Source organism: Nuphar pumila, chromosome 13, assembly GCF_984573655.1.
Source record: "Nuphar pumila chromosome 13, dmNupPumi1.hap1.1, whole genome shotgun sequence".
NCBI classification, from domain to species: Eukaryota; Viridiplantae; Streptophyta; class Magnoliopsida; order Nymphaeales; family Nymphaeaceae; genus Nuphar; species Nuphar pumila.
Genome location: NC_143261.1, coordinates 68,302,712 through 68,325,568, shown reverse-complemented (window position 1 = coordinate 68,325,568; position 22,857 = coordinate 68,302,712). Strand labels below are relative to the sequence as shown.

Here is a 22,857-nt window from a genome sequence, read left to right as displayed (position 1 = left end):
ATCCTTCTCCTCCAATCATTTCTATCCAATGCCATGTCCTCGGTGAGGTTCAAAGCATTCATATCCTTTTCTATCATCTCCATCCAAGTCTTCCTAGGCCTACGCCGACCTCTTTTAACTAATATATTTTCCCATTCTCCATCCTTCTAACTGAAGCATCATTAGGCCTTCGCCGAATATGTCCAAACCACCGTAAATGATTCTCTCTCGTCTTATTTTCAATGGGTGCAATGCCTACCTTCTTACGTATCTCCTCGTTCTAAATCTTATCTTTTATTGTATTTTCACACATCCAATGGAATCATCTAAACCTACTTGAGGTATATAAACACTAATAATATTAATAATATTCATACTTAATACTAATTTAATAAGTAAAATCCTATCACCCTTCCTACGGACCTCAACTACATTATCTATAAACTCACGACTCATAACAATCCCTACTCCATTCCTATTCTTATTTATTCCTGTATACCAAATCTTATATCCCCAAGGTTCTATCACTTTTGCTTTCTCACCTACCCATTTGGTCTCTTGTAGACATAAAATATCAATCTTTCTCATACACATAGCATCTACTAACTCTACCAACTTACCAGTTAAAGATCCTATGTTCCAAGTGGCTAACCTAATTTTATGGTCTTGGACTAACTTCTTTACTCCCACCCATCCAACAAAGTGAGGGAACCCTTGCCTATTTGACACCATACCTGGGCGCCGGTGTGACGCATCGCTTCTGGGCGACGACCTAGCAACCCTTGCCCATTTATCACTGCCTCTGAGCCTATAGAGTATAGTGTGTCGCTCAGTAGGGAACTCCCCAACGAAATTCTCATATTAGTTCATATTCATAGGGTATGACTAAGTTTTTATGCTGGCTGTCACTGGCCTACCGCAACCCTCCTCCTTTATCCGGGCTTGGGACCAGCAGTGTATAACTAAACAGTTATGAAATGGCAGGAGTTTCTAAAAAAAGATGCCATTGTGGCTTTCACATGAAACACCAATGTGTGAATGTGTTTTCACATGAAAGCAGGGAGAAGCTGGGATCCACACATTTTACCTAGCAACGCTTCTGTATATCTTGATGCCAGGTAGCTAACAAATGTGCATTCTTGCAATAGTATGAACTTAAAAAACATGGTAGGCAAAAGACATAGGCCAGAAAAGATCTTCATTGAAACTTTACTCACAGCTGAGGCAATTTTTTTTTTATAAATATACACTCAGTAGTCACAGAAAATTTCCATTCTGTTATATCCTGCTACAAAAGCCACTGAGTGACCCGGATCATGCAAAACCAGAGGGCCACGAACCAAAACTACAAACCCCTGACATATGTAGATAAGTGACTGACTACCCTCTCTTGTCAAACGAGAAAAAGGAGAAAGCGAGGGGCCCCGCAGCGAGGCCCTCCCCTCTACCGCAAACGATCAGAGAAGGAGAAGAGAGACGAGAAGAAAGAAGATGAAGAAGAAGACAATAGAGAGGGGAAAGAGATCACCTAAGAGGGTCGGACGTGGAGTGAGGGTCGCCAGCGTTGGATGGCCTAAATACGGTGAGCTGGAGAGAGGGCTTACCCGAGGGAAAGGGGCGACAAAGGGGGGAACGAGTGAGGGAGAAGAACGGGAGGTGACCGGCGAGGTCTCCGGAGGGAGCTGTTGGATGGTGGGTCACCGGAGAGCAAGGGCAGAGAAGGCGAGCAACGCGGGGGCGGTCAGCGGAAGAAGGGATAGAGAGAGAGGGGAGAAGATCATTTTGTGCCCTAGATGGGTCATTTTACATCGAAAAGTAGTGACAGATTAGCGACAGAAAAAATCTGTCTCAAAATCCATCGCTAAATAACGATGGATTAACGACGATAAAATTTTGTCCTTCATCCATCGTGAAGTTACGACAGAGTTTGAGACGAAATATTTTCGTCGCTAATTTTTTTTTTGTCGCTAAATTTTTTTTCGTCGCTAATTCTGCAACTAATTCCAATTTTATTTACTATTAGTTTTCTCTAGCTAATTTGTCGCAAATTTGCAATGAATTATTTCTGTTGCTAATTAACATTTTTCTTGTAGTGAACAACCTACTTTTATAATTATTGATGCTTCAAACAGTAACGATGAGGGTCAATTATGGCAACTCTTTTTCAGTCTCGCCGCTATTGATCAAGCAATAACGGTTAGATTTACATCTCCTCTATTAGCTTCATCAATAATGGCAAGCCATGTATCTTGTCGTTATTACTCTATTATGGGCATGAATCGCACCGCTATTAGTTTTATCAATAACAGTGAGCTGGATATCCCCTGAAATGCCTTGTCTTTGCACATATCTCATTGTTAAAGACGTGTATAACGGCGAGATTCTCTGTTTGTTAGATATTATCGTTAAAACATTTTAACAGTTATATTTAGTGGTCGTGATATGGTTTTGCTCTATAATGACGGCAATTATGTTGTCATTATAGAGTGACGTCAGTGTTAAAAATGTGTGCCTCAAGGTGCAAAAAGTGTGCTTCACCTTGAGCGTGCCTCAAGGTGCAAAAAGAGTGTCTTGTCTCACCGTAATTTATCTTTAACGATAATATCTAATGATCAGATAATCTCACTGTTATAGATCAGTAACGTCGAGATCGGGTTCTCGCCGTTATAGAGTTTTACTCTATAACAACGACAATTATGTCATGTCTATAAAAAAGGCTCTCTCTCTCTGCGATCTCTCTCTCCCTCTGGTATGACCTCCTCAGGCAACACGGGGGGTGCAGGAGGTGATATTGTTTCGACCTCCTCAAAAGAGAGAGAGAGAGAGAGAGAGAGAGAGAGAGAGTCCTTCTCGAGCTCTCCGGTTTGCTTTCTTCTCTCCTATGGCCATGGCATTAGGGTTTAGTTCTCTGGCCTTCGTCGCCCTCCTCTACATCTCGACCGTCTCTTCGGAGGTCTTCTTCAAGGAACCGTTTGAAGGTATGCTTTCTCTCTCTACAATTCTTCTTCATCCTCGTCGTTGTCATCTTAGATGAAGATTCTGATATAAAATCCCCTGATCTCTCGGTTTTTCTCAAATTTTATTTTGAAGTTTCAGTAATACCGCCTTTTTCCCTTTTTTCTGGGGCCTATTCGTACTTTGATGTGATGTTATGTTTGGATTTGAGATGGTTGGGGCGGAATGTGTGGGTTAGTGTTAGGGTTGACATCGTCCAGATTCCGTTGTTGCCAACGTGGATGGATTTGCATACCTTTCTATGTTTTGGTTCTTAAGATAAACTAAGTGGAAATTTTGATTTGTGTGTTATTCTGTTAAGTTTTATATGATGTACTGATCCGTTATAATAAACTTTTCCTTTCTCGTAAGGAGGTTCAGGTACCTTTAATTTGGCCTTTTATTCTTTTAACAGATATCTAGTCCTTTATGCAATATAACTTGAATCAATGCACCTCAATTATTTAGATTGATGTGCTTTATGGTGATGTTAGTGAGATGCAAGCACAGCTGAAGATAATCTCTTACACGGTGGGATGTTCTTCTTCCTTTATCGTGACATTAATTTGTATTTTAACTTTTTCCAGCATGGTTCTCATGGATTTTGTACTTGTCTTTTTTTGGTATTTAGATTGTTCCATTCCAATCTGCCAAAGGAGAACGTGAAAAGCTGAAACTGAAAGATCGCTTGAACATCCATGGGATAGTATCTGTAAGTTGTCTATGTAGGTTTGTCATGAGTACTGTTTCTAATTATATTTTACACATATTTTAATCTCATGAGTACTGTTTCTAATTATATTTTACACATTTTAATCCTTGGTTTTGATCGCTCAATATTTCTTATGGACTCGTCCTGTTTCTTATAGTTTGGTTGTTTGCTTAGGTTTTACAGTTTTATTTTGGTTTATTTTCAGAGATTGACAGACCCTTTTTGCTTCTCTTTTTCTAATTAATACCTATTGTTCATTAGTTGCTGAAACAATTTTACCCTTCTAGCTGGAGTGCTTAGTCCAGTGTGTAAACTCAGTTGTCTTCTTGTCTGAGGGACGCTAGTGAAACATACCTTGCCTGGGTGCTCTGAAGAGTACTTTGGATTTGTTGATGCAACATCATTGGCAGCAGCTTCATGATTATTTTAATCAATATCATTCAAGGCATATGACTTTTTATTGTACAATAATTATGTGTTTATTTCATTTGTTGAAAAGTTTGATTAAGTCTAACATTTCAAAGATTTATAAGTAGCTTGGATATAATTGGGCTTTACATTTTATGTTAGGGTGCTTATCATATAATCCGGTGCCAATCAGGATTTATTTTAGGTGTGCCAAAACAATTGATGGAGATGTAAATCATAGGATAAAGGTTGGGTGGATGAAATGGAAGAGTGCAACTGGAGTGTTGTGCGATCGTAGAATGCCATTGCGGTTGAAGGGAAAGTTTTATAGGACGACTATTAGGCCCGCTTTACTATATAGTACGGAATGTTGGGCTGTCAAGAGACATCATATTAAAAAAATGAGTATAGCTGAGATGCATATGCTGAGATGGATGTGTGGAAATACAATAAAAGATAAGATTCAGAACGAGGAAATACGTAAGAAGGTAGGCATTGCACCCATTAAAAATAAGATGAGAGAGAATCGTTTACAGTGGTTTGGACATATTCGACAAAGGCCTAATGATGCTCCAGTTAGAAGGATGAAGAAATGGGAAAATATATTAGTTAAAAGAGGTCGGGGTAGGCCTAGGAAGACATGGATGAAGGTGATAAGAAAGGATATGAATGCTTTGAACCTCACCGAGGACATGTCATTGGATAGAAATGAATGGAGGAGAAGGATTCATGTGGAAGACCCATAATGATTTTCTTTGTTGGTTCATATCGCCAACCCCAATTGTTTTGGGATGAAGGCGTAGTTGTTGTTGTTGTATTGATTTATTTTTATAAATGATAAAGAGAAATCTTGTCTTGCAAAGATCTAGGGTGGTTTTTTTATTGTCTTGGAGACAAAAAAAAATATGCAAATGAACCTAGAACAAAAAAGGCGACATTCATTAATTTTTTATTTTTTTTATAGGTTTATAGCTTACTCCATTATAGGTGAGATACCTGTCTTATTGTTATAGCTAGGCGAGATCCCCGTTTCGCCACTATAGCCGCTATAACCTATAACGGTGGGTCAATTCTCCCCATTATAACTTATAATGGTGAGGTAGGGATTTAATTAGTTGTTATAGTGGCAAGCTAGGAATCTCGTCGCTATATCATATCTTGCCGTTAAATATTATTATGCCATTATTTGTGTTCTCAGTTTCGACGAGATTCATCGATGGTATTGGTTCACCCTTTAAATGTTGATGTTTGTCAATAAAGGTCAATTTTTTTGACTATTTGTAGATGTTATAAGGACTATAACAATGAAAAATAAGATAATAGTGGTGAGATAAAAAAATACATGTTTGATCCTTTGTTTATTGTGAAAAAGTGACTAAAATGCTTTCATTATTGATTTGTATAACAAGTGCACCATAAAATGACACGAGATGAATTGTTGTATATAAAAGGATAAAATTGCCACTTTAAAGCTCAAATGGAAATGGATATGTGAAATTCACCCAAATGATTAGGTATTTGAATGTAATGACCCAAACATTGTGTGTCTTTTTATAAAATAGATAATATGTTGGGAGGGTTTTTTCAAATTCTTCATATATTAATGTTGATTTATTATAAGAAAAAAAAATTCATTTAGGGGCCAACTTTTTGCCCCTGGTCTCACGTTTCTGAAATTCTAAATATGATGAGCCTTGTTTTATTGAAAACTGTAAACCAAGGTCCTACATTTATTAGTGATCAGAAGTAAAATTACAATACAGTTCAAATGGTTTGCTTTTTGTTTCATGAGAATCAGTGAGTATTTTTTTTTAATTTTCAAGGGACATTAAAGGATACAAAAAAGAAAGCACATTTTTCAAGATGATAGTTGCTGACATGAGGCCTGAGGGTCCATGTTTGAATGCTTTCATGAAAAGTTTAGCTTATATTTGGAATTCTAGAAAAGTGAGGCTCATATTTGAAATTAGATGCAAAATATTGTCCCAAAAATGAAATTTTCCTATATTATTTTAACAACCGCAATAGCGTTCACGATAAGCGACGCTTTCCTTACACATGAGACTAAAAAACTCAGCCAAACATCATGCATCACGCATATTACAGTGGTGTGATTGGTAAGACACTTTATTTCAAGAGCACGATACAATGTACATACTATAGAATAATAACTAAAAACGATTGCGTGGAACTTTGGGACTTGGGGGTCCAATACGAGAGCAGATCAGGTGATATTGCCTCACAAAGGACATCATGGTTCTTGTGTACATTGTGGACAGTGAGGATCTCAAATCACTTTTCTTAAAGTGATTTGGTAGAATCACTTGATCGGCTCTCGTCCAATGAGACAGTTTTTTAATTTCTGATTAATTTAAGTTACTATTTATTTTTACCAAAGGGTCTCCAACTTGTCTGGCAGGAGCAGGTAGTGCACATCACCTTGTGTTAGGACATTGTAAGTTCGAACCCCAATGGTATGGTTGTTTGTATAACTGGTAAGGGTCTGCCTGACTCCAGCTTTTTCTGTAGAAAAAAATAATTTAAGTTATATTATGAAGGCATTTGGTTTGCCAGGTGGACAGCCCGCATGCTTGTGGGCCCAACAGGTACCATCAAATGCAAGACAAGTGTGTCCCACCCAAATGGATACAACCGATCATCGTATCTTATTTTGGCGGAACAAAAGTGTTGAACCCCTAGGAGTGGTACTCTTTTGTTTAGGACACAATTGTTCAGGATAATTGTCCCCGGCGCCAAACACTCCATGATCAACAACATTTTGCATAAAAATAACTTGATGGCCAAGGAAAGGTGATACGGGTACTTAAAAGATTCAGTGACATATACAAGTTGAATGTGGAAGTGTAGTTACCGCATCAAATAGGGAGAGTATTTTTTTATAGATGCTAGTCATTATCAAACTTATTTGGTTTTAATGCTAAGAATCCAAACCCAGCTACTTTGACAAGGTCTTGGCTCCCAAAAGGTTGATGGGTTGGGAAGACCATGATAATTCAGGCCCTCATCGGGTTCAGGTTTGGCCTGGGTCAGATTCGAGTTGTATTCAGGTCAGGTTCGCTTGGGTCCTTTTAAAGTGACTATTGTCAGGTCGGACAAGTTGGATTTTCATTGACCCGGTCATTTGTTCCTACTTGAACTCGGGTCACTACTCAGGTTGGGTTAGACCCAAGACTTATTGGGCTTTGGGCTCACAAGCACCCAGACCTGATCTGATGTCTATCTCTGTTTAGGGTACAAATGAATCTGCTAATACAGTAATTAACCCTTCCATACCCATAATTTACTCGGATTGGGCTGGTTTCATGAACGGTTAATTAGGCTCGAGTTTAAGAGTGATTCTTAGGAAGCCATCTTGATTATATTCCAGCTAACATATCCTAAGAAAACCAATTAAATTAATTGGTTGATGCTAATCCTTAATGATAGACCAACGGTTGGGCAATGGGCTTGCCCCATTGTTGGAGTATGTGGCTCATATTTGATGACAGGCAGATGGTGGAACAAGCAAGTAGAGTCCCTGCGGTTTGGTACAAGAGTGTTTTATCTTTTTTAGAATTTCCTCTTATTATCAGAGAGTTGAAATATAGTCGCGTGTTCTCGTGGATGTAGGCACATTACTGAACCACGTAAAATCCTTGTGTTATTTTCTTGTTGATTATTTTTCGTAGATTCATCGCAATAACTGCACTCTTGTTCAACAACTGGTATCAGAGCACAAATAATGATGTTTGAGGTTTCATCTGCGAGATTTGATCTCGTTAAGTTCAATGGAACTGGTAACTTCGGATTATGGTAGAGAAGAGTTAAGGATTTATTGGTGCAGTGGGGCATGGTGAAGGCGTTATACAAAAAGAAACAAGAAGGCATGATTGGAAGGATCTAGAAGCAAAGGTTATGGCAACTATTAGGCTTTGTCTGGCAGATGATGTGATGTATCACATCATGGATGAAGAATCACCAGCGACAGTTTGGTTGAAACTATAAAGTCGATATATGTCCAAGTCATTGACGAACAAGCTCTATCTTAAACAGAAGTTGTTTGGTCTTAAGATGTCAGAGGGCTCGAATCTGAGCCAACACATCAACGTGTTCAATCATATCATCAACGATCTGAAATAAGTTGATGTGAAGTTCGAGGACAAAGATAAGGCATTGATGTTGCTGAATTTTCTACCGACATCTCCTGTGTACGAGAATCTGGTTATAACCCTGATATGAAAAAAAGGCAGCATTGAGTTGGAAGACATCACAGGTGCCCTATTAGGCTTTCATCAACGAATGAAAGCTAGTGATGAGACTTCACAAGGTGAAGGGCATATGGTGAGAGGTAACCGGGAACACAGAAGAAGCAAGTTTCATAATGATTCAGGTAACAATAAAGCTCAGTCTAAATCAAGGAAGAAGAAGGACTTCACGTGTTATAAGTGCGAAAAAAGGGGATACATTAAACGAGACTATCTAGAGAAAAAGAAAGACAATGAAGAGAACAAAGAGAGTCCATTAAAGTTGGCAAACATAGTGGAAGAAGAAGACTTAGAGAGCAGTGACAGTGATATATTTTTTGTTTCATCCGTTTCAAAATATCTGACAGATTCGTGGATCATGAATTCAGCATGCTCTTATCACATGACTCCAAATAAAAATTGGTTTGAAACCTACAGGTTAGTCAATTCTGGTTCTGTTCTGATGGGCAACGATGCATCCTACAAAGTGATTGGAATAAGGAATATCAGAATAAAACTCAGTCTAAATCAAGGAAGAAGAAGGACTTCACGTGTTATAAGTGCGAAAAAAGGGGATACATTAAACGAGACTGTCTAGAGAAAAAGAAAGACAATGACGAGAACAAAGAGAGTCCATTAAAGTCGGCAAACATAGTGGAAGAAGAAGACTTAGAGAGCAGTGACAGTGATATATTTTTTGTTTCATCTGTTTCAGAATATCTGACAGATTTGTGGATCATGAATTCAGCATGCTCTTATCACATGACTCCAAATAAAGATTGATTTGAAACGTACAGGTTAGTCAATTCTGGTTCTGTTCTGATGGGCAACGATGCATCCTGCAAAGTGGTTGGAATAAGGAATATCAGAATTAAGATGTTTGATGGTGTGGTTAGAATGTTGTGTGATGTTATACATATACCGGATTTAAGGAAGAATCTGATTTCATTGGGCACTTTAGATTGTAACGGTTGTAGTTACAAATCTGAAAGTGGAGTAATGAAAGTAAGTAAATGTGTGCTGACAGTAATGAAGGGACAGAAACTAGCAAGAAATATCGTTAGACTTCTAGGTATCACAGCTGTAGGTAGAGTTGCTGCTGTAGAGTCTGAGTCAGATAGTATTGTCCTGTGGCATATGAGGTTAGGACATATGGGCGAGCATGGGATGATGGGGCTTCATAAGAGAAATCTTTTGAAGGGTATCAAGACAAACAAGCTCAATTTTTGTAAGTATTGTGTTCTTGGAAAATAGAACAGGGTAAAGTTCAGAACAACCACACACAAGACAGGGAGAATTCTTGATTATGTTCATACAGATCTTTGGGGACAAGTCAACATAGCACCACGGGGAGGACATATGTATTTTATGAGTTTCATTGATGATTATTCGTGAAAAGTCTGGGTGTACTTCATGCGGCTCAAATCAGAAATGTTTGCCAAGTTCAACTTGTGGAAAGCTGAAGTAGAGACTCCAACGGGGAGAATGATTAAATGCCTCAAGTCAGATAATAGTACTGAGTACATAGACTCGAAGTTTCAGGAGTTGTGTGAGCATCATGGGATTAAGAGACACCACAACAAAATGGTGTAGCAGAAAGGATGAACAGATCGATAGTTGAGAGAGATCGGTGCCTCAGGTTGAATGTAGGGCTTGCAAAGAGCTTCTAGGAAGAGGTTGTGAATATGACATGTTTCTTGATTAATAGATCACCGAGGGCAGCATTAGATGGAAAAGTAGCAAAGGAGGTATGGACAGGCAGTGCAGTAAACTACTCCGAGTTGAGAGTATTCGGATGTCCAGCCTACGTGCATGTTTCTAGTGAGGACAGATCAAAGCTTGATGCAAAGTCTAGACTGTGTTTTTTCTGGGTTATTAGAAAGGAGTGAAAGGCTTCAAGCTATGGGATCTGAAGGCAAACAAGGTGGTGATCAGTAGAGATGTGGTTTTTGATGAAAAAATCATGTTACAACATACTCAGGAGGAAGAGAAACAGATGCAAGAAAATTGTGGCAGCAATAAGCATGTGGTGCTGGTGGAGTTAGAAACACGTGATTTAGAGAGCTCTAGTTCAGAGAGTCAGGAGCATCACACTACAACCATAGATAATCCCAAATGCACCATCAAGCATCCCACCAAGTATGGTTTTAAGGATTTGGTTTCTTATGCACTTATTACTAGTAGTGGAGATCTTACTACCTTTCAGAAGGCAACACTTAGCCAAGATAAAGGTAGATAGATGGGTGCTATGGTGGAAGAGATGGAGTCTCTGCATAAGAACCAGACATGAGATTTGGTGGAGCTTCTAGAAGGGAAGAGAGCGATAGGATACAAATGGGTGTATAAAAAGAAAGACTTGGTATTAGAAAAAGAGGGAGAGAAGTTCAAGGCTTGTCTAGTATCAAAAGGTTACTCATAGAGGGAAAGATTTGACTATGATGAGATTTTTTCTCCTATGGTCAGACACACTTCCATCAGGGCAGTATTGGCTTTGGTAGCACATTCAGGCATTGTAACACCCTAAAATCCCAACTTGAAAAATCCTTAGATTTTTAGACTGTTTTTTTTTGAAATATTACACAAATGAAAAACCATAAAGGAAAACAGTTAGAAATTTTGAGCGGGTTACAGGATGAAAAACAAGTAGAATCATTTCATTACTATTGGTTTACAAAATGAGACAAAAAAAGATATACATCATTCCCTTTACAAAAATATCTCCCAAAGGCAGAGGATTTTCCAAAACTAGCTACCAAGATCACAAAGGTCTAAAGTGTGGGTTCAATTCTCTGCCACACATCGATTGCCATCACACCATTAGCAATCATCACTTGTATCCTCATAAAACGGGGTCAGTACTCTTGCGAGTTGGTGAGATACAATTCATAACTTTCCATTTCATGAAAAATATATGCAATGCTAGCATGATGTGCGACTATCAACATAGTTAACCATTATAAAAGCATAACCAGTCTAACATGATGGAATTATTAGAAACATTTGCATGCAATGTATTTCATCTATGAGCATGGTTAAGCATGTTCACAACTAAACAGTATGAAACATCAATGGAAGTAAACATCTTATCTAATCAGTGTCACATCAAGTATTTAGCATGCTTTAGACAGTAAAATTAAGCATTTAAACAAGTAAGCAATTAAACAACTATGAAATAAACTATGACATAAATATCTAACTCATAAGTTAGTAGTTAGCACATTAGCTTAATTATTTTGTCTTGATTACTCATTTAGGTATGCGAAGGAGCCTCACATTCTGTGAGAAATACCGTTGATATTTATTATTCTATTGTATATGATAATCGGGGGTACTTACAGACCGAGTAAACTTTATGCGAGCAACCCCTGACCGAAAGGAAACCTCGCATAGGTAATGGATTGTAATCCACACTACTGCAGTAGCTGAGGTACCTCAATATGTAACCTCAACCTCCCTAACTTTGAGTGACTAGAGGCCAAAAGACGTCATTGCTCTTTAAACGTGCCATAAAATCGATCGATCACTCAGAGTTGTGCCATCCACCCTCTCCAAGGTTAACCGTTTTGTGAATGAGAAACTGAGTGATTTGTCTTTTTAGGGCTTCAGTTAGTAAACATTCTCTCATTTTGAGGTACTTAGACACATTTGCCTTGTGTTCTCTGCAGGGCAACACGACACCACAACAAGGTCTAGCCCACCCATTCACGTGCTCTAGCACAACAAAGCTAAGTGGATCACTTTGTCGGTGAAGGCGACATCAACATTCAACATTTAGAGGTGTATGTCATTCTTAAACAAGTGAGCTCGTCTCACGAGGTGGGTCCATCGCCCACACATAACTCATCACAGAGTTTTCAACATTCAACAAGTCTCAAAAGATAATTATACCCCCTACAATGTGCACCAAGTCTCCTTTGCATTTTCGGGACAAATCAAGTGTTAAGTGTGCATCAAGTGTCAAGTGTAAACGCACACGAATCCATTTAAGCATTCATTGCATGCTAAGAAACATCGTTAAATATAAGACACTTGATTTATAAATATGCTCAATTCAACACATTTTAGTTTAGTGACATGATGTGCCAATGTGCATGTGAAACTATCAACATTGTCAAGCATGATGTCATACACTTTTATAATTCACACTAAATCATTTTTTAGCAAGTTATGACTATTTTACGCATGCCTTTATGGCCAATACACCTCGTGCGAGAAGTATTTGTGACAATAGTGTAATTCGTAAGACATGTTATGAAAATTGCCAAAACTAGAAAATCATGCTCATAAGGGAAAAATTCACAGTCGTGCCAAGTAGTGTGCATGATACATCACATTTAAGCATGCTGCTATAACCTTTATTTGATTTTGAATTATTCCATTTCAATAGAAACCTATGTGCAACCATTTGGTTGTCGTATGTGCATGGGAATGACAACAGCTATATGTTGTCCACAACCTGGTTTTATCACCGCAACAACTGCAGCCAAAGTGCTACTCTAAAAAGGCAAGTGTACAACAACTTGCAGCAGCTATGTGCTGCCATACACACATACTTATGTAGAGAAAGATGTTGTCAATAGTGCCAATTATGCCAAAGAACATACAACGAGGAGATCGCTGCAACTTGACCCTATATTGCTAGTTTCGCTGCGGCATAGAACATGCTGCCATGGGGCACGGTTCTACAGAAATGGCAGCAGCAAGGTAAGTGCTGCCAGATCCAACAAAACCATAGGGTACTAAGGTTAGTTGGGTGTTGTCGCAAGCGAGGCTTTCGCAGGAATGGTGGGGCAAGCAAGCGTGGTCTAACACAACGCTCTAGTGCTGCAGCAAAGTGCTACCCACTAGGTGTTGTCGGGTGCCAAGCAAATGGAAAGGTGCAGTCGGCTAGGCACCGGTTGGTGCCGCAATGGCTGCAGCCCACATGCAGCTAGGACTATAGGGTGTGGCCAAACATGCAGTCATACGAACTGCATGTTGCGGGTTGCAGGGAAAACAGAAAGGGAATGGACAAGGACAGGGTCATGCCATGCTGACGAACAACGAGGTTGAGGTAAGGTGCAGCCTAGTCCGGACTGGGCTAACCCAGCTGCAACTGACTGTAGACCAACTAGAAGGGTGCCCGGTGCATAGTGCGCTGGTGGCCAAGGCCATCCCAGTTGCAAGCTGGATCCAGCTGGCTCAGGTGCAGCTGGGTTGCAATGCCCATGCACAGTTGGCCGATGCAAGCCCCCAGGGTGTCTGCCATAACAGGGTTGACCCCCCCCCTAAGGGACGATGCCAAGGCCTGCACCCAACTCGGCCCAATTGAGGGTGCACCAGCCATGCGGCAACTGCCCAGCTGGCTAGGCCGAACCCGGATCTGACCCAAATGAGGTCATACCAGGGTTATGCTGGTCTGGGCAGACTGACCAGGTTTAAACCACGTGGTTCAAATCCTGGACTGGGTCTGCCAGGCTGACACCCAAAGTCTGGAAACAAGGGGTTAAATCGATATGCATTTTTTTTTTGCAAGATAGGGTGCCAAAACTGGAAACCCTTGCACTCAAGGATGAAAAGGGTGTGTTCTAGCCACCCTCCACTTGGTTGTTCCATGTGCTTGGAGTCCACACGACCACGGAGAGGTCATGGGGCACCCAGCCATGGGATGAGTCAAAATGAATCAAAACAAAATGCCAAAAACAAAAGAAATGAAAATGCATTAGAAAGGAAACTTCGTGTATGGCATTCTCATAACGTACAAAATGAAGAACTCAACTGCAATGAATTCTAATCCACCCATCTTCCACGCATTTTAGAAAATGCCATGAAAAATTTGGTTTCATGCTATGACATTGCTAGATATTTTTTTTAAGAATGAAAACTTGAGGGAAAAGCTCATCGTGGAATCGGGTGGTGATCTTTCCAAAAATGGGAGATCTGACGGCTCCCCTTCGCTTAGAGTGTAGAGGGGAGTCCCTAGCTTGGTACCCAACCCTACACAAAAGCACAAAGGAGGGAAGAGAATAAAAACCCACAGTTTTTGTGTGAGAGGGAGAGAGAGAGAGAGCAAAAAAAACCATCCCTTAGCTTTCTCTCTCTTTCTTCTTAAAAGCTAAATAGTCTAGGGTTTAACAATGAAGGGTTAGGATTTAATCCTAGAAAGGGATGGCTAGGATGTGTCTCACACCCTTCTAGGCAAGGGCAAACTTGAAATACTTCAAGCTTGCCTCCCACGCCCCCTATGAAGTTCTAATATTTGAATTTTTTTGAATTTTCTTTCAAAAATACCCTTCTCTAAAACCCTGCACGCCCTCTAGGGTTTGTAACTATTTCAAAAATGCCACAGGGCTGCCACCCCCTATGGCCAATGAGCCTTCTTCTTTTGAAAGACAAGGAAAATTTATCACTGGGCCACCACCCAGCTGGTCCAAAACACACCCAGCTAGGGTCCCATCACGTGGGTTGCACCCAGTGAGCCTTAGCTAGGGTTTATAAATATTTCCAAACTACCCCCACATGCCCCCTATGAGTGAAAACATTTTATTTAATTCATTTTATTAAAAATTATACTTAGGGATTTTGGAAATAATCTTTCTAAACTCTAGTAAAAACCTAAAGATTTTCTTAAACCTCAATTCTTGTCTAAATTTCTTAAAATCTTTTGAGTTTAGGAAATTAAAAACTTTCGGTGATTCAATTCAAATGTTTCTATGCATTTTTAATAAAAAACTTAAGAGTTTGGTATAATATCATTACGATGTATATATATACATATATATACATCCATTCTAGGGTTTCGTGTGTGTGTGTGTATATATATATATATGTGCAAATATGTACACATACATATACGCATACATAGATCCACATAAGTATACATTTTTTTTTCTAAAAAATTTCATGTATTGAATTTTTCTCAAAAACTTTATGGGTCTTACAAGTATGCAGTTGGAGCAGATGGGTGTAAAGACAACTTTTCTTTATGGTGATTTGGAGGAGCAGATTTACATGGTACAGCCAGAGGGGTTCAACTATCCTGGGCAAGAGCACTTAGTTTGTAAATTAAAAAAATTATTGTATGCACTGAAGCAGTCCCCAAGGCAGTGGTATAAAAGATTTGACTCCTACATGATCTGAGTTGGCTACAAGTGATGTGAGTATGATTGTTGCATTTATGTGAAAAAACTCGATGATGGTTCTTTTATTTTTCTGTTACTCTATGTAGATGATATGTTGATTGTTGGAAAGAGTATGAACGAGGTCAATAAGTTAAAGACCTTGTTGATCAGAGAGTTTGAAATGAAGGATTTGGGTGCGGCAAAGAAGATTCTTGGGATGTAGATTCGCAGTGCAGAGCTTCCAGAAAACTATGGTTATCTCAGCATAGTTATGTTGAGAAGGTGTTGGACAGGTTCAGCATGGGTAATGCAAAAACCTGTGAGTACACCATTCGTGCATCATTTTAGATTGTCTACCGCATAGTGCCCGAAGTCAGATGATGAGGTTCAAGACATGTCAAAGGTTTCATATGCAAGCACAATGGGATGTTTAATGTATACCATGGTTTGTACAATACCAGATTTGGCACACATTGTTAGTGTGGTAAGCAAGTTTCTATCAAATCTGAGTCGACAACATTGGGACGCAGCCAAGTGGATTTTTAGATACTTGAAGGTTACCGCAAACTATGGCATCATGTTCAAGAGTCAGCAAAATGAACTTTCAGTCATGGGATATGTGGATGCAGACTATGCAGATGATTTGGATGACAGGAGGTCTACAACAAGATATGTATTCATGCTTGTGGGAGGGCTTATTTCTTGGAGATCCTTGGTGCAACCTCTAGTTGCACTATCCACTACTGAGTCAGAGTATATGGCAATTGTCGAGGCTGCCAAGGAAGCTTTGTGGCTTACAGAGTTGGTCAAAGACCTTGGTGTACAACAAGGTGAAGTTCAACTACATTGTGATAGCCAGAGCGCCATCTATTTGGTGAAGAACCAGGTGTATCATGCGAGGACCAAGCACATAGATGTGAGGTTTCACAAGATCAGGGAGTTGGCTTCATTTGGTGAAATACTGCTTAAGAAAGTTTACACTTCTGAGAACGCAACAGACATGTTGACAAAGCCTATTACTATAGATAAATTTAAGCATTGATTGAACTTGATTAATGTCTCCAGTTGCTAGATGGGAGGCGCCTCAACTTAGTGTCCTAGGTTGAGAGAGCCTGATGGTGGAACGAGCGATGACATCTACCATGTTCTACTTTAGCAGGGACACTAATAGTTGAGGGGGTGCAGGAGAGTAGAGTCCCCATGGTTTGGTACAAGTGTTTTATCTTTCTTAGAGTTTGCTCTTGTTTCTTAAAACTCGGTACACTTAGGGTTAGTATATATAAGTATGTTGTAACCCAAAATTATCATATAGTTGAAATACAATCGCTCGTTCTCGTGGAGGTAGGCACATTACGGAACCACATAAAATCCCTGTGTTATTTTCTTGATTATTTTTCACAGATTCATCGCAATAGTTGCACTCTTTTTCAACACCCATTTAATGGATGACCCTATCGAACGAACCATTTGCTTAGTCTGACTAGGCTGTTTGGGGCTCAAAAGCCCAGCCTGGACATGCCCCACCATAAGCCACCTGGAATGTAGTAACAGGCTCCTCCCCTTCCTCTGTTCCTGTCATTGTCGCAGCTGAGATCTGAGAGCGGGCTAGCCTCCCGCGGTGGCCCGAAATGGTCGTTGCACCTCCTGCACTCGTGCAGCAGCAGGCGCCTCTCCTTCCATGGCTGTTGCAAGTGAGGTCTGAGAGCACGCTCACCCCCCGCGGTGGCTGGAGATGGCCGCATTCTCGGACATTCATCATGCATCAACCAGATTTTGAGAAATCTAAAAGGCTTAAAACCAGTTTGAGGGACCATACCCGAATTAAAATCCCCCATACATGTTGATCAACAAGAGGAAACAAAGCGCTGGTCTAGTTTACATTGGATATTAAACCTTTCTAACTAATTGTTGGTCCAAATAGACATTGCCAATGCCGGGTGACTCATTTATTTTTCACTAGTTGAATCTTTTGACTATAGAGCGATAAAGCCACTAACCTGGATGCTCCTGGTTTTCAATTTATGGCCAATCAGTCTTCTGTATCTGCCTTAGCACAGACCCCAAGCTCTTAGGTGACAGTATGTCCAAATAAAGTTTCCCCTTCTGGTCAAGCTGATTTGAAATCAAGTGGGCGTATGAAATCAACATTGGCCAGGAAGAACGATGCGCCTCCTATTGTAGGACCCTATTTAGAACCTCTTGAGGCCATCACTAGACCATACAAGAGACGTTCTGATCAGCAATGCTCATGGATTCATCTCTCTTGCATGCGCCTTCGTAGCCTCCTAAACGTTCCCAACAACAGTCTGCTCTTCTCCCTTTACCGACATCTCCTCAACTTCCTCAGTTGGGTGAAATCCTTCTCTTGGTTTGCTTGGTGCTTGGGAACTTCAGCAACCCAACTACATACACAAGGCGTTCAATGCTCCAAACTCACATTAATAAGGCTTAATTGTCTGCACAAGCACCTTCTTTGTTTGTTTCTTCCTACTTATATTTGACTTATTAAGACGTAGGCAGCTTGCAACATGCATCACTTTATCTGTGTTGTGTTAATTTTAGGACTGATATTAGGGTTCTGGATCTTCAAGCACACTTAGTTCAAGGTACTCGTGTTGATTGCTATGTACAGTCACTCAACTTAGTTATGGCGACAACAGACACGAGAGTCGATATTCCTAATCTTAATCTGTTAAGATCATTGTATGGAATATAAGGGGGTCGGTACAAACAACCACTTTAAGTGGTCTTTTGTAGTCTCAACAACCTGTTGTGGTCTTTCTTATAGATGGCTAGTTGTCACAGGACAGACTTGACTTGAAGGATGTCAATAGGGTGCTATGTTTGTGGAATCCCCAGCAAGTGCGTTTGGATAATTGTGCACCCTATGATTGTTGGTTGAAGGTGAATGTTGTTCCAATTTCTGATGGAGCCCACTTTGATGGTTATGGCGTCTACCTTCACAATAACATGCAGTGTCACAAGGTCTGGTATCATGAAATACTGCAGTCTATTTCTAGAGAGGATACTCCGAGTATGTTCATTGATGGTTTTAATGAAATGAGGTGACCACGAGACAAGAGTAGACATCCTTCCAATTGTGTTTGTCATGATTTTGTGGGTTTCATTACATCTACTAATTCGATTGATCTGGGTGGTAATAGTCATCAATTTATCCTATGTGTAGTTGGGGTCATTTTTATCCAAAGCAGGTTATATGTTCCCCCCCAGAACACGCAGGTGCGTGTTCTCAGGTCTGAATGAGTGCCACATATGTAAGCACGTGGGGCTTGTTTCCCCGTGTGTGTCTGCATCACTTAGCATCAAAGTCTGGTGCATTTGCAAAGACTTAAGTACTCTTTCCCGCCATTAGCGCCATGAAACGATGTTTCGAGTAAAGGAAAAAAATGTCCTCCCACCAGAGTTTGCAAATACTTAAGTACCCTTTCCCACTATTGACGCCATAAAAGGATATTTCGAGTAAAGGACAAAAATGTTCACCCGCCAGAAAGGGTTAAAATCATCATCGTTTTTGCCCTAAGTAGTAAACTTCTCTGCTTTAACAGAAGCTGCTCGCAATATGTCACCCTAAACATTCTGGATCACCCTTTGACGATGCACCATCTACTGTAACAGGAGCTCCCTTTGCTGATGCAGCCTTTGACGTCATCTGTTGTCGTCAAAGCACCCTTTGTCGTTGTCTGCTGTCGCTGGAGTACCCTTTGCCGTCATCTACTGCCGTCGGAGTGTAGTCAGAGCATTGTTGCCACCATTGACTGCATCTACCTTCTAGGTGTTTCTCCTCCACTATCGGATTAGCAAAATTTGTGTCCTAGAAGGTAAGTTTTGTGTAAGTTTTCATTATGTAAACAAATCAATTTGTAAATCTGAATGCTAAATCTTACATGTGGTTGTACTATACATGTTAAATAACACCTATTTTCATACTGAAACAAGAATCGTGAAAGGCAACGATATGTACTTATGAAGGCTAAATCTCTACAATGATTTATAAGTTTGAAATTAACAAAGAGTTATACATTTAATACAGTAGAGATTTGTTCGATGCAGCAATAATTTATATTTTTGAAGCAATAGCGATTTATGATTCATGATTTATACATTTAAAGCGGCAACGATTTATACATTTAATGCAGTAGCAATTTATGATTTTTAATGATATATACTTATGAAGGGTTCAATTTCTACAACGATTTATATGTTTGAAGGAGCGCTTTGTATGTTCGATGCAACAACAATTTATACGTTTAAAGCAGTAGTCATGTGTATTTATGATTTATAAAGTTACCACGATTTGTACTTAAGTTTGCTAAATCATACTACGATGTTTACTTAGGAAACCAAAATGTTGCAACAATATGTACTTATGAAGAGTGTGATTTGTGCAACAATTTATACGTTTGAAGCAACAACAATTTATATGTTTGATGCAGTAGCGATGTGTAATTATGAAGTTACCTCGATTTGTACTTAATTTTGCTAAATCATACTACGATGTTTATTTATGAAGTCAAATATTACGATGGCTTGTAATGTTGGTGATTGTGTAACGAATATGATAATTTATAATAATATATACTTAAGAAAGCGGTTGTAACATACAATGATGCGGTTAAATTTATGTATTGTGCAGGTTAGCAATGACTACAATTTGTAAGACAAGAAAGCCTTTGCCGTTTGAGGGGATGACTCTTAGAGAAATCATCCACCAATCTGATATATATGAGGGTTATGTAAAGAACATTGAGAATGAAAAAGACAGGAACAAATTGTTGGATATTTATTATGCGGAGCCTGATCCATCAGATATTGAAGATGAAAAGCAAATAAAGAAAGATGAGGAAGAACTAAAAATGAAGAAAAAGAAGAATGATGACGAAGAGAAGAAAAAGCAAAGGAAGGAGGAGGAGAATGAAAATTACATGCACTTATGAGGAAAAATGATTTCTTCCTATCGACCATGCAAAATTAAATCTATTTGCACATCATTCTTCATGTTATCTGTCATGATCGTTAGTTGCATTGCACTATACTATGCATCGAGTTGTTATTTATCGTGCCAATAAAAGAAATGACTTATTGTATATGTGTGTTGACAATAGTGATTCAAGAGACAACGATTTAATGACATCTACGACACTGCGAAGCGATTTCAATTTTAATCGTTAAATAAACAACGATTTGAATACGCACATCACCACTGCAATCATGCAATAATATAAATGTCGCACGCACACATTTCAATATCATAATACAAATATCATACAAATCGACACTAGCAAACACATAATATGTTACAAATCGATATACATATCGCATAATATATTACAAATCGATACAGAAATTCAGCATAATAGCTTACAAATCAATATTAACAAACAAAACAATATCTCGCAAATCGATAGTATGTTACTACAACCGCGATTTGTGTTATACTATTCCAATATTTTCTATACAAAGGCAAATCATCGTTGCTTACATAGACGTCATTGCTTAAATCACAAACATCACAACCAGAATCCAGGTCACACAAGGCATTTCAATTTTTGACAATGAGCGGGATGTGAAACGATGTTTCTTTTACAAATGAATGACACATATTTTTGTAACAAAAGCAAATCATTGTGGCGATTTATGATTTATGATTTACACATTTAAAGCAGCAACAATTTATACATTTAATGCAGTAGAGATTTATGATTTATAAAGTTACCAAGATTTGTAATCAAGTTTGCTAAATCGTACAACGATGTTTAATGTTGAAATCCAAACGTTACAACTATATGTACTTATGAAGGGTACAATTTCTATATTGATTTGTACGTTTGAAGCATTGATTTGTATGTTTAAAGCAGGAACCCTAAAACCCTTAATGCCTAAACCCTAACCCTAAAACCTAAATCCTATACCTTAAACCCTAAAACCTAACCCTAAACCCTAAAACCCTAAACCCTTAATATATTACTAAACCCTAACCCTAAACCCTAAACCTAAACCCTAAACCCTTAATATCTTACTAAACCCTAAACCCTAAACCCTAACCCTAAACCCTTAACCTAAACCCTAACCCTAAACCCTTAATATCTTACTAAACCATAATGCTAAACCATAAACCCTTAATATATTATTAAACCCTAATCCTTAAACCCTAAATGCTAACCCTAAACCCTTAATATCTTACTAAACCATAACCCTAACCCTAAACCCTAAACCCTTAATATCTTACTAAACCCTAAACCCTTAATATCTTACTAAACCCTAACCCTAAACCCTTAATATCTTACTAAACCGTAATGCTAAACCATAAACCCTTAATATATTACTAAACCCTAAACCTTAAACCCTAAACCCTAACCATAAAATTTAACCATAAAACCTATAAACTAAACCCTATACCTAAACCCTCGATTATGAAGATGATTCAGTATATCAATTTATAAGCTATAAACAGGAATTTTCATATCAATTTGTATGATATTTGATCATCGATTTGCGTTATACTATGACAATATTTTTGTAACAAAGGTAAATCGACTAAACATTACAACAATTTTTAAGATATCAATAAGATTTGCCATATCGATTTAAGAAAATATTTTGATTCTTAATATCGATTTAAGATATTGTTTTGATTCTAAATATCAATTTTTAAGATATCAAAACGAATTTCCAAATCGATTTAAGATATTGTTCTGAATCTTAATATTGATTTATGTGTTGATTCTTGATATCAATTTAAGTTATTATTTTGATTCTTAATATTGATTTATATATTATTGTTATGATTCTAAATATCGAGTTATATGCTAATTTTGTATATCAATTTATAAACTATCAACAGGAATTTCCATATCGATTTGTATGATGTTTGATCATCGAATTGCATTATACTATGACAATATTTTTATAACAAAGGCAAATGGACTAAATTGTTGTCACTGAACAAATCGTTGTAATGATTGACATTCGTAAATAAAAATCAAACAATCGTTTAGCGTTGTGTACAGCGAAAATGCCACTAATTTGCCTTTACGAGCTATTCCTATTGTGATTTACACAGTTGAGTTAATAAATGTCTGAAACGGTGAATTATGAAACGCAAAAGCAATCTACTAGTAATGAATCGCTTTGCATACATTTTGATAAATGAATGAAACAATTTACACAAACGCAATTTGTACTCATGCACCATGATTTTTATCCAGATGTGGCCGACATAGACATTATTGTGTAAATCGTTATACCATCACAATTTACACAATGATGTTTGTCCTTTAGACAATGAGGTTTGTCTAAGTGAATGACACGTACCATCACGATTTATAAAATTACGTATGAAGGCTACATGCTATCGCGATTTGCTTTTACGGGCTATGTCTATGTCAATGATATTTCCTAA

General features: G+C 38.5%; 1 protein-coding gene across 1 annotated transcript; it reads left to right on the top strand.

Moving 5' to 3' along the window:
- Positions 1–2,866: 2,866 nt before the first annotated feature.
- Positions 2,867–15,660, top strand: LOC149818601 (uncharacterized). The gene is made up of 11 exons (XM_089986256.1): positions 2,867–2,957; positions 3,296–3,354; positions 3,442–3,504; positions 3,605–3,685; positions 6,668–6,699; positions 9,135–9,479; positions 10,046–10,124; positions 10,217–10,568; positions 12,899–13,041; positions 13,328–13,574; positions 15,545–15,660. Exons 1-11 carry the CDS (start codon positions 2,867–2,869, stop codon positions 15,658–15,660), a joined length of 1,608 nt encoding a protein of 535 aa, XP_089842382.1.
- The last annotated feature ends 7,197 nt before the right edge of the window (positions 15,661–22,857 follow it).

What these genes read in the sequence shown, in the direction of transcription:
- LOC149818601 (XM_089986256.1), top strand. Translation starts at nt 2,867, where the DNA reads ATGGCATTAGGGTTTAGTTCTCTGGCCTTCGTCGCCCTCCTCTACATC. An exon ending in TTTCTCGTAAGGAGGTTCAG is followed by an intron (nt 3,355 to 3,441) that starts GTACCTTTAATT and finishes TCAATTATTTAG; the next exon opens with ATTGATGTGCTTTATGGTGA. An exon ending in AACACTTAGCCAAGATAAAG is followed by an intron (nt 10,569 to 12,898) that starts GTAGATAGATGG and finishes ATACTTATGTAG; the next exon opens with AGAAAGATGTTGTCAATAGT.